The following is a 12,366-nucleotide window of genomic DNA, read 5'->3' as shown; positions in this document are numbered from 1 at the left end:
TGCCCTTCCATGTCTCCGACGCCGCCAAGATATCATCATTAAACCGTCCAACAAGGCTGAAGCTGTAGTAGCATGGCATGCAAACCTCTTTAAGGCTGAAGCGCTCCGCCAACTGCATGACACTTCCTTTATTGCAATCTACCCTCCAACCCCACGCCAAACTACCAACAGATTGTATCTTCCACCGTCCACATCTTCATTTCCTTCTTCCGTTTTCCTCCCACCGCCTCCAACCTCATTGTCCGTACCCCACGTACCCTCACTATTTACTTCCTTCCCAAAATCCACAAGCTCAAAAACGCTGGCCTCCCCCATCATTTCTGCCCACGACTACCCCACCAAACTTATCTCCAACTGCCTTGACTGTGACCTTCCTCCCTCCTAGGAGCTTCCCTTCCTTCACACATTCACGACACCAGCCATGCTATTTATTTAACTCTTTCCCCTTCCCTCCTTGCCTCTCTCGACTCCTGTTCACTCTCGATATCAAATTTCTATACACGGTGATCCCGCATAACGAAGGTCTTCTTACTCTAAAACACTTTCTAGACCTTGCCCACAATGGTGGTGGGGTTGCTAAATCCCATGCTTTCAGCGTGTTCGTGCTTCGTCAGCAGTAAATGTCCACTATCACTGTTGCTGGCGAAACCTAGCTTCCTCTGATATATAGGAAAATTGTGTTTAATCTGGCACTGGTGCCGCAAATATCTGGCACCGTGGGTAAAAATCATTAGTGACTGAAACAGTATTAGTACCGAAACGCAATCTTTATATCGCACTTAATGTAGCTGTTTTGCTAGGACGCCGTAATACTGCGATATTCATGCTGTGAGAGCACCTCGTACAGATGGTTAGTGCTTTTCCTATATAACAGTGGAAGCAAGAAGTATGATTTGACCAGCAACTGTGATAATGGGTACCTGCAGCTGATGAAACACAAACACGTTGAAATCACGGGATCTGACACTTCCACACAGATGCTGGACAATGTTCGTCTGTCAATAATATTTTCTGTACTAAACGTCTACATTTATCAGTGCTCTTTCAGGGCGAATACCGTAGCATTACAAAATTCTTACATAACATCTACGTTAAGTAGGGTATAAACATTGCTATTCGATATTAATATTGCTTCCATCTATATCTAATATTTTATACATACGTACATACATGTGTGTGTGTGTGTTGTGTGTGTGTGTGTGTGTGTGTGTGTGTGTGTGTATTAACTTAGAGATCATGATATGATTCTGACTGCACCGAACTGAATAAGACCAATCTCGCTAATTCAATATAAAGATGCTTCAGTTATCAGCACATTAGACTTACACTTAAGGTTATAAACTAATGTTATCTCAGAGAAAAGTTAGATATATATACTTTAATGCTAAAGTAAAAGTTTTTCATATTTTGTATGGTACGATGCATAATCATTCTTATACATTTGTTGCCAAATACGAACAGCCAGATGATAAAGTCTAGATATCATCTGGTTTATATAAATGCGTTCATAAACGCTTTTCGTTCTCTGAATAAGAAAGAACACCAATTACGATGGCGGCCTTTCGCTTATAAGACACGCATGATTTCTCTCAGATAGGATATAACAACCGGAAAAAATGTTTTGATAAAGTATTACATAGAAAATGTGACTACATGCGTGTGTATGTGTGTGTATGTATATATGTGTGTATGTATATATGTGTGTATGTATATATGTGTCGACATACAGACAGACATATATATAGGAGTGTGTGGTAAGTAGCTATAGGCGCAGGAATGGCTGTGTGGTTAGTAGCTTGTTTACTAACCCAACCACATGGTTCCGGGTTCAGTCGCACTGCGTGACACCTTGGCTAAGTGCTTGCTACTATAGCCTGGGGCTGACAAAAACCTTGTAAGTGGATTAGGTAGACGAAAACTGAAAGAAGCCTGTCGTATATACTGGGTGGCCCAAAAGTAGGTTGGCAGTTATTCCATTTCGCTTTCATATATTAACAGTTTAGATCTTAATTATTAAAAAATAGGAAACCATTATTTTATGCTAATTTAGTTAATTGTAAGATAGAAATTTAAATGTAATAAAATGTTTTCAAAGAAATTTAAAGTGCCTACGTGATAACTGTAAACCTACTTTTGGGCCACCCAGCATATATATATATATATATATATATATATATACACATACATATACATGTATGTTTGTGTGTCTGTGCTTCCTCCCCCTCCCCACGCCCAACATCGCTTGACAACCGATGCTGAAGTGTTTACGTCCCCGTAACTTAGCAGTTCGGCAAAGAGACCGATAGAATAAGTAATAAGCTTAAGTCCTGGGGTCGATTTACTCGACTAATGGTGGTGCTCCAGCATCACCGCAGTCAAATGACTGAAACAAGTGAAAGAATAAAAGAATATATATATATATATATATATATATATATATATATATTATGGAGATGTACTTGCATAGCAAGTGACCTGATCTGAGATCGTGTGCTGGAACGAAAACAGTTGCAGCGTGGAAGGTGTTTATAAGCCATTTAAGAAACACACAAAAACCGTTTGAGCATCTAGTTTTTCGATCAACTGCTCATTGAATTAGCGTGCAAAGTGGCTGAGTATTCCCAAGTTACGCGTATTGAAAACGCAATTTTCGTGTACAATCAGTGCGATTCAATGATAACAAGGTTATACCTTTGAATGACAGTTACAGTCCATTTGCTGACGAGTTTATTTGCCGTTTCTGTCAACCTAATTTCCCTCACAAGATTTGGGCAAACCAAAGGTATTGTAATTAAAAAAAAAAACACTCGTTCAAGATCCCATGCAGTGAAAATGAATCCAGAGTCTTGTGATTGTGAAACGAACTTTTCAGCCATTCGGCCATGTTGTGTTCATGGAAGTAAGTACATATGTTCACTCAAGCAAAATCAGAATATATGTAAAGATAAAATTTAATAAAATTCATAAAGTAAATTCATTCGTGGCCATAAAGAAAACAAAAAATTCTGCTAGGGCCTTTACTTACCTTCGTTGAAATCATTGATGACAATATTTGCCTGATCGTCTTGGGATTTGGTGACTAGATTGACATAAGTAATCATGGAAAGGCGAAAGTCTCTGTCAAAGTTTTCCTGCAGTTATAGAATGGAACAGACACATGAAGCAACAAAACACTTATTTGTAGCTTGCTCTGTTGATAATAAAGTGTGCACTACCATACCTGATATAGTGAGCCAAGAATATTAATTATAAACTTACTTTCAAGCCCTTTCTTTCAGTATTACACTTCCTTTTCAGCGCCCTGTATTTTTGTTCGCTTTTAAGCTCCCCTTTCTCTTTTCGGTCTAACACAGAGATTTCTTTCGAGAGCATGTATAACCCTGCCTGGATTCTTCTTTTCCACCATGGATCATTTCTTTTGTCACTCCAATTATGTTTTATTTTTCTTGACATCGACACCCACATTTTCTACTACAACAATACTTGCTGCCTTGGTCAAATTATTTGTTTCTGTGATGTTGTCTGTTCTGATGTATTTCAGAATTTCATTAACATCTTTCGTTTCTTGGTTCAATTTCCATCGCTCAACCTTTTTAAGGCTGCAAATAATGTCGCTATCGTTCTCCTGTAGTCTTACCTTTATTCTGTCGTAGATTGCCTTTGTTCATCTGTCATGTCACTATTAGTTTTATCGTCTTCTTTTAGATCATCTATACGTCTCTCATCAAGTAAGCTACCATTGCTCCTTTCCTTGCTATGAGATTACTCTTATTACTAAGAACTGTATTTTCATTGTAATCTCTGCTGCTATTTTCCATGACCCGCCTTTTGATAGCTTCGGGCTCTGCTTCTGTGAACCAACATTTTTTCTTATTGCTCTATCTTCATTATATAGTCTCTGTTCCGTGAGTTGAAACAATCCCTTTTCTTTCCAATGATCATGCATACGTTGTCGGTAACCCCTAATTTGAGCACCATTTTCATCTACCGGGTTTCCCAGGTAGTAACACTCCATGACCACAACATTAATTTGTTTGCTCCATCTACGTCATGTGGTGGTCCCTTTCTAGATATCGACAGGCTGGAGCCAGACCAGAATCTCTGAACCTGCCGGGTGCAACATGGTCACCATCATCGGCTTCAGTTTCATTATCACCGTTATTCACAATATTTTGTTTTTTCATTGTCACTCATATGAGGCAGCGATTATCAGGTTGCGCAATTACCAGTGTTTTTATTGTGACACCATCACTAGATGTATCATTATTATCCCATAAGGAGACTCCACCCGTATCCTTTCATTATTATTATTATTATCATCACGGATATCACTGGTATTATTGTTTTTATATGTAGTAGTAGCAGTGGTTGCAGCAACAGTTGCAGGGGTGGGGTAGTGATAAGGGTGGTAGTTGGGCCTCAGATTCATGTGTTATCATAATAGTAGAACTTGTAGTATTATTGTAGTATTAGTAGTACTTAGTATCTGCAGCTGTTACGGGGAGGTAAACGCACTAACATCGGTTGTCAAGCAATAGTGGGAAGGAGAAACACAGACACACAAGCATATGTATATACGACGAGCTTCTTTCAGTTTCCGTATACCAAATCCACTCACAAGGCTTTGGTCGGCCCGAGGCTATAGTAAAAGTAACTTGCCCAAGGTGCCACGCAGTGGGACTGAACCCGGAACCCCGGAACTATGTGGTTGGGAAGCAAGCTTCTTACCACACAGCCACGCCTGCGCCTAAATCAAATTCAAAATGGTTGAAGATTAGCATCACGCTTGAAACGATTTAGGTACCAACGAATTTGAATCAAACTGTTTTGATCCATACATGTAACTCTTAATAAATTGATTGAGTGCCCTTCTTTTATTTGTCCACTCACTCGTATATAAGTATATATATATATATATGTGTGTATATATATATATATATATAGTCTGGTGGGGGGGTAGCAGTAACAGTATAGTTCATGCTACTGTTGTGGTGGCGGGGGCAGTGGTGATACTGGTGCTGATGCTGTGTAGAATACATACATATATACCTGTATATATACATACATACATATATACATACAAATAAATGGAGTTGAACGCAGATGCTATTCAAATTCTTTTACATATATATATATCTATATGTATATATATATATATATATATATATATATATATATATATATATATGCATGCATATATATATTATATATATATATATGCATATATATATATATTATATATATATATATGCATATATATATATATATATATATAGATATATATATATATATATATATATATATATATGCATATATATATATATGCATATATATATATAATATATATATATATGCATATATATATATATATATATATATATATATATATATATATATATGCATATATATATATATATATATTATATATATATATATATATATGCATATATATATATATATATATATATATATATATATATATGCATATATATATATATATATATCTATATATATATATATATATATATATAATATGCATATATATATATATATATATATATATATGCTATATATATATATATATATATATTATATATATGCATATATATATATTATATATATATATATATATTATTATATATATACATACATATATGCATAAATGCATACATGTACACAAACATATTTCTACACAGCTTCAGCACCAGTATCACCACCAATTCCACCACCACCACCAGAGTATATATATATATGTATGTATATATATATATATATATATGTATGTATATATATATATATATATATATATATATATATATATATATATATATATATATATATATATGAATATATATATATGTATATATATATACATTTGTAAAAGAATTTGAATAGCATCTGCGTTCAACTCCATTTATTTACTTATACTACACAAATTACTGGACATTAACCCGGAGTTTCTACCTTTGAATAGGTCGCTACATCCTTGTTACTTGTGTGAATTTTGCTACCCTGGTAACAGTTTAATGAATTTTCCATGTTAACGGTAAACAAAGGATAATTCATTCACCCATTTACATATATATATAATGGTTCTTTTAACATACCGAACTACTTGGTAAAATTATTAGGTATTAATTAATTTTACCCATTATTATTATTATTATTATTATCATCATCATCATCATTATTATATCCGGATTCCCGTTTGCGCCGTGAACAGGAATTAATCTTCTCTCTTCGCTCTTATACGCCATTTGGTCTCAACTCTCCCCCCCCTCCTCATCTAACCTCACCCCGCTCCTCACCTATCCTTTCTCCCCCCGACCCCTACTTCTTCAGTCCTTCATCCTTTCACCCCTACTCCCCTTCCCTTCTTCCCTCTTTCTCCCTCCCTCTTCCCCTTCCCTCTGCTCCCTCACTCCCTCTCTCCCCTTCTCTCTCCCCCTCTCCCTCTTTCCTCCTTCATCGCCCTCATCCCCTTCCTTCTCCCCATCCTCTCCTCTCCCCCCTTCTCCTTCCCCTCTTCTTCCCCTCCCCTTCTCCCCCCTCTTCTCCCCCTCCCCCTCTTCTCCTCACTACACCACATGACTTTACACATCACATCACATATGATGTGCCATACTAATACACACACCAACTAATACATACTAATACGTACTAATACATACTAGTACATACTAATACTTACACCAACCCTATACATACACACGTCCAGACCCCGCATACGCACTTATACTCTCTCACACACACACACACACACCTATACATACCAATACGTACTAATACATACTAATACATACACCAACCCCATACATACGCACGTCCAGACCAATCTTACGCACTAATACTCTCTCATACACACACACACACACACACACACACCCTTATACATACTAATACATACACCAACCCTATACATACACACATCCAGACCCCTCCCACGCACTTTTAGCTGGTCCCTCAACCCTTTTATCAACCCTATTATCTCCCCTTATTTCGCTCTCGCGTCTCATGTTTGATCTTTGACCTCTGGCCGAAATCAGATCGCCATGTTGAGTCGTTAGCTACTGCACGCATTTTTTTTCTCTCCTTCTTTCTGTGTTTTTCTCTCTCTGTGTATCTTTCTGTTGAAGAGCGTAGGCTCGAAACGTTAAAGACTTGTTTTATTTATATTTCCTGAGCGCCATACTAATACAATTGTTCGTTTGTTTTCCACCTGCCTTCGTCTTTTGTTTATTTTCATAAAGCTTCCCGTTATATATATATATATAATATATATATATATATATATATATATATATATATATATAAATATTGTATAACTAGGTTCAGCAAAAAAATTGCTCTACTACACACCGAACTTTTAGAGATAGCAGCCAAAGAATTTAACTATTTCCTCTACTTTGGCTGCTATTTCTAAAAGTTCGGTTTGTGGTAAAGCAATTTTTTTGCTGCACCCTAATTATATGAAATAATGTTTAAATTTACCGTAAATGGTCCTTTTACATACTGAATACTGGTTAGTAAAATTATTAATTACTAATTAATTAATTAATTTTACCCTTATTATTATTGACTGAGAACATCGTTGTCTTCGTCTGCCGATAAAGGCATTTTATCCCAACACGCCAGCTAAACTAAGTTGTACTGTTTATTAGTCGTAAGACACCCGCTGTTTTTGTCCTGTTTTTACCATTATTGTTTTTGTATTTTATATTCGTGTGACATCGTCCGTTTTTCTGTCCCTGTTTCGTATATATTCGATCCTTCTTCCAAGAAATCTAATGCTCGTAGCTTAGTGTTTCATTGGAGCTGGCCGGATTGGAGCGATCTCAAGATTAATCAGCCGAAATTGCTAGGATGATCCGGTTCTTGACTGAAGATTGAAGGCTTCGAATGTCCCGTCCGTTTTTTGTATCGTCTTCTAAATGTTTTACGTTCTTGTCCCAGTTTGTATTTTTCTACATATAATATATATATATATATATATATATATATATATATTCCAGTAAATATTGGTACTTCGTTGTGCCATTTATTTACTTTTACATATATATATATATATATATATATATCTATATATATATATATATATATATATATATATAGGATAGCTGGTGATGATGAAGCGCACGCACGCTGAAATCATGTGATCTAGTTGTTCCTCCACCGTTACTGGATAATTTGCAACTGATATTTCTGTGCTTTAAGGCACTAAACGTCTATACGAGATGCTCCCTCAAGAACGAATTGCGGAGTATCACGGCACTCTTACAATATATCCACTTTAAGTAGGATATAAAGATTGCTGAAAAGGGTAAGACAAAGAAGAGTAGGTAGGCACAAAACACAGGTAGATAGAAAGAGATAAAAACTAATAGAAAGCCAGAGAGGCAGATAGAGAAATAACATTTATTAATATAAACCACGTACCTTTAAAGATACTAATCTTTCCATCTCTTCGTCGTAATATTCTAGGTAAGCTGAGAAAACATTTGGTATATTGGGCATCTTTTTCGTCTTTTTTTGTTCATAGCATGCAATTCCTGGTGTCGTCTGCAATTTAAAGTAAGAGTCAAAACATCTTAGAAAAGACCAGGGTTCCTCTGAGATTATAGAATAGTAGACAGCAGTGCAGAAGTATGTCCATTACTCTGAGTTGGTTAGTTTCGTATAGCTGCAAGTAGTAGCAGTAGTAGTAGTAGTAGTAGTAGTAGTAGTAGTAGTAGTAGTAGTAGTGGTGGTGGTGGTGGTGGTGGTGGTGGTGGTGGTGGTGGTAGTGATGGTTGATCAGTAGTAGTATAGTTCTTGCTGCTGTTAGTTAGTTAGTTAATTTTGGGGCTCAAAAAGCAAAAAGCAAGGCCATGTAGGGGGACAAGTTCAAGCCACTTGAGGTCAAGGGAGACTTTGAACCGAGCGGTCGTCGGCATCTTCACCATCTCGTCTGGCAGCTTATTCCACGGATCCGCAACCCGGACGGAGAAAGCCCCTCTCCTTCGATTGAGATGAAATCGTCGCAAATAGAGCTTTTCGGAATGACCCCGCAGCCGACGCTCTGGAGCAGGAGTGAAGAACAGCTCTTTCGAGAGGTTACACTTTCCGCTTATGATGTTGTGAGCAAGAATGAGATCTCCACGGCGTCGTCGTTTTTTCTAGAGAATAAAGGTCGAGCGTCTTCAGCCTTTCTTCATAAGACAAATTCTTGAGACCAAGAACCATGCGGGTAGCCAGCTTCTGGACTCTTTCGAGATGCTGTATGTCTTTGAGGAGATAAGGAGAAGAGGCTTGAATCCCGTACTCCAATATGGGTCTCACCAGCGTGACATAGAGCGGTAGGAATATGGCTGCTGTGAGCATTCCGAATGACCGTCGAATCAAGAACAGAATTCCGCGTGCTTTGTTGGCAGCATGGACGCACTGGGCCGAAGGCGAAAAGGAGGAATCCACCAAGATACCCAGGTCCTTTACCTGATCGGTCCTCTCCAGCAGCAGACGACCCGGCTCGAAATCAAGTTGAGTTGCAGGAGGAGAGCCAGCAGGCAGATGACAGCACTTTGACACGTTCAGACACAGGTCCCATTCGTTAGACCATCTCCAAATTTGGTGGAGGCACCGACGAAGATCCTCTATATCACCGCGAGGAGCGACCAGTTTGACATCGTCGGCAAATAGAAGGGTGTGTTGCGTGAGGTCGTCGGGTAAGTCATTTATGAAGACTAAGAACAATAAGGGCCCAAGCACTGAACCTTGAGGCACGCCACTGCTCGCACTGGAGACGTCGGACCGCGAACCATTAACTTGGACTTGGAAGGAGCGATCTGAGAGGAAGGCATCAACCCATCGTACAATATCCGGATGGAAACTATATGCTTGAAGCTTGACAAGTAATAGGCGGTGGTTTACCGAGTCAAAAGCTTTGGCAAAGTCCAATAAAACGATGTCAACAGCATCACTATCATCGAGGATGCGCGTCACCAATTCTTCCATTACCAGTAAGTTGTTCAAGCATGATCTCTTCGGCACGAAGCCGTGTTGGTAATCAGAGATAGAGGCTGTGTTTTGGAGGTGGAGCATGATACTTTTCTTAAGGATGGTTTCGAACATCTTGCTGATTATTGATGTAAGGGAAACCGGTCGGTAGTTAAGCGGGTCTTCGCGGCTCACTTCCTTGAAAATTGGGCAGATTATCGCTGTTCTCCAGTCCGCAGGTATGATACCCGTCGCCAATGACATATTGAATAGTCGTGTTAAGGGCTCGCAGATGACCGGAGCCAACGCTTTGATAACCCGTGGGTGTATGCCGTCAGGGCCGTGACCCTTGTTGACATCGAGGCCTTAAATAACGCGTTCGACTTCGTCCCGCGTGATGACCAATCGAAGCATTGGAGGTACCGATCTATCAAATGTAGGGGGATCACGACCATCATCTTGTTTGAAAATAGTTGAAAAAGCCTCGGCAAATAATTGACTCTGTTGATAAGGGTCCTCAATCGATACGCCTGGTGAGTCTACCAACGTTGCAATTTGGTTGTTCAAGCGGGAATTCCGTTGGACATGGGCAAAGAAGGTTTTTGGATTGCTACTGGCGTTTGCCGCGATTTTGTATTCATATCTGAAGCGTTCTTCCTTTTCAATTTTCACGGCTCGGTCTCGTTGAGTTTTGTACACCTCAAAAGCTGCTGTCGAATCCAGATTTTTGAATTCAGCCCGAGCAATATCTCTGAGTCGAAGTTCTCGTTTAACCTTCTTCGTCATCCAGGGCTTGTGTTTCTTCTTCTTGGGAAGCCCAACGGGAACTGCCTGATCAGTCAACCAGATTACATATACTTTGAGGGATGACCATAGTTCGTCAACTGAGGACAACGTCATCAGGGATCGCCAGTCCAGAAGCGCGGAAGCCTCGGTTAGAATTTCAAGATTAATTGCAGAGAAGACTCTACGTGGCAGCGAAGTAGTTGTGGGCGTAGAAAAAGTTGTGTGCATGACGAACTTCAGGACCGCATGATCACTCTTGGCAAGAGAGGCGCACACAGATACGTCTGACATTGATCTTGGATAGCGGGAGAATACCAGATCCAGCATAGATGGCTGCTGCCCAGACCGATGCCTTGTCGGATATTCAACATGTTGCGATAGAAAACAATCTTCAGCCACGTCAAGAAGGGCTTGGCCGAACCGGGAAGATGATGTACAAATTGATGCGGGCCAATCGATCGTGGGTGCGTAGAAGTCTCCTAATATCAAACAGTCATGAGAAGCTGAAACGAATCTTATCGCTTCGAGTAAATGAGCATCGTCCTGGGGGTCGGCAAGAGGCGGCCTGTAGACCGCTAACACGGGCAGGCAAAACCCGGATAGGCTCAGCTTGCAATAGACGGCATCGAATTTTGTTGTAGGTTGAGCATTAGTGGGTAGAATACCGCTGGACGGTTTGAGATCAGATTTAACATACACAACAACACCTCCACCTCGCCTTTTTTCTCTGTCACATCTGAAGAGGGCGTAGCCCTGTAGGTGGATTTCTGAGTCCTTTACTGCTGGAGTCAGCCAAGTCTCGGTGATAGCTATCACATCAGGGGAATCACGCATGGCCAGTGTAAATAGTTCGCTGAACTTTGGAAATAAGGAGCACGAGTTGGTATAGATGATGCTGAGCTGTGAAGTTTGAGGGGCGGGAATTGGGGAACAAGCAGAATAAGGGGTATCAGAGATAGCATCGTTGACAGGGGTATCTACTTTACTTCGATTCGCCCTCAATTCACTTTCCCTGTCAGCACTACAGCATGCGACCAGAGGTAGTACTTGCTACTGTGGTGGCGGGGGGCAGTGGTGCTATTGTGGTGGTGGTGCTGGTAATGGAAGTGGTGGTGGTGGTGCTGGTACTGGTTGAGGCAATAGTAGTACTAGTTGTTGTAGTGGTAGTGGTGGTGGTGGTAGTAGACGATGGGGATCATGTCGTGGTGGAAGTGACAAAAGAAGACTGTTTTGTAATCCAACGTTGGACTGTTATAACGTCCACTCCGGTATAACAGTATAGTTAGACAAGTAAAGACACGATTATCTATGACCGACTTCGCTGACTTCTCCACCGGTCGACTTCCTACGTTACAGTATTTGTAACGACTATCACATACTACTCGTCTCGTGGGAGGGGTGTTCCAATATTATCCCCATGACGAAGAAGAAGAAAGAAGAAGAAGAAGAAGAAGAAGAAGAAGAAGAAGAAGAAGAAGAAGAAGAAGAAGAAGAAGAGCAACAACAACAAGTCCAGCCGACAAAAGTTCGTAAGTCCATGAAAGATTTTATATCCGGACAAATACTACAGTTGATTTACCTTTCGGGGTGTATGTGCATTAAGTATGA

At 39.5% G+C, this 12,366-nt stretch overlaps 1 protein-coding gene across 1 annotated transcript in view; it reads right to left on the bottom strand.

Moving 5' to 3' along the window:
- LOC115216787 overlaps nt 1-12,366 on the bottom strand; it is a 77,388-nt gene that overhangs the window by 44,974 nt on the left and 20,048 nt on the right. The window contains exons 6-7 of the mRNA XM_029786358.2: nt 8,437-8,559; nt 3,026-3,131 (exon numbers count right to left, since the gene is read on the bottom strand). Of these exons, the coding sequence (XP_029642218.1) occupies nt 3,026-3,131; nt 8,437-8,559 (229 nt within the window). The remainder of the gene's footprint in view (nt 1-3,025; nt 3,132-8,436; nt 8,560-12,366) is intronic.

This window comes from Octopus sinensis, linkage group LG10 (genome assembly GCF_006345805.1).
Source record: "Octopus sinensis linkage group LG10, ASM634580v1, whole genome shotgun sequence".
NCBI classification, from domain to species: domain Eukaryota; kingdom Metazoa; phylum Mollusca; class Cephalopoda; order Octopoda; family Octopodidae; genus Octopus; species Octopus sinensis.
The sequence above is the reverse complement of the archived record's forward strand: the minus strand, read 5'-3'. Positions and strand labels throughout refer to the sequence as shown.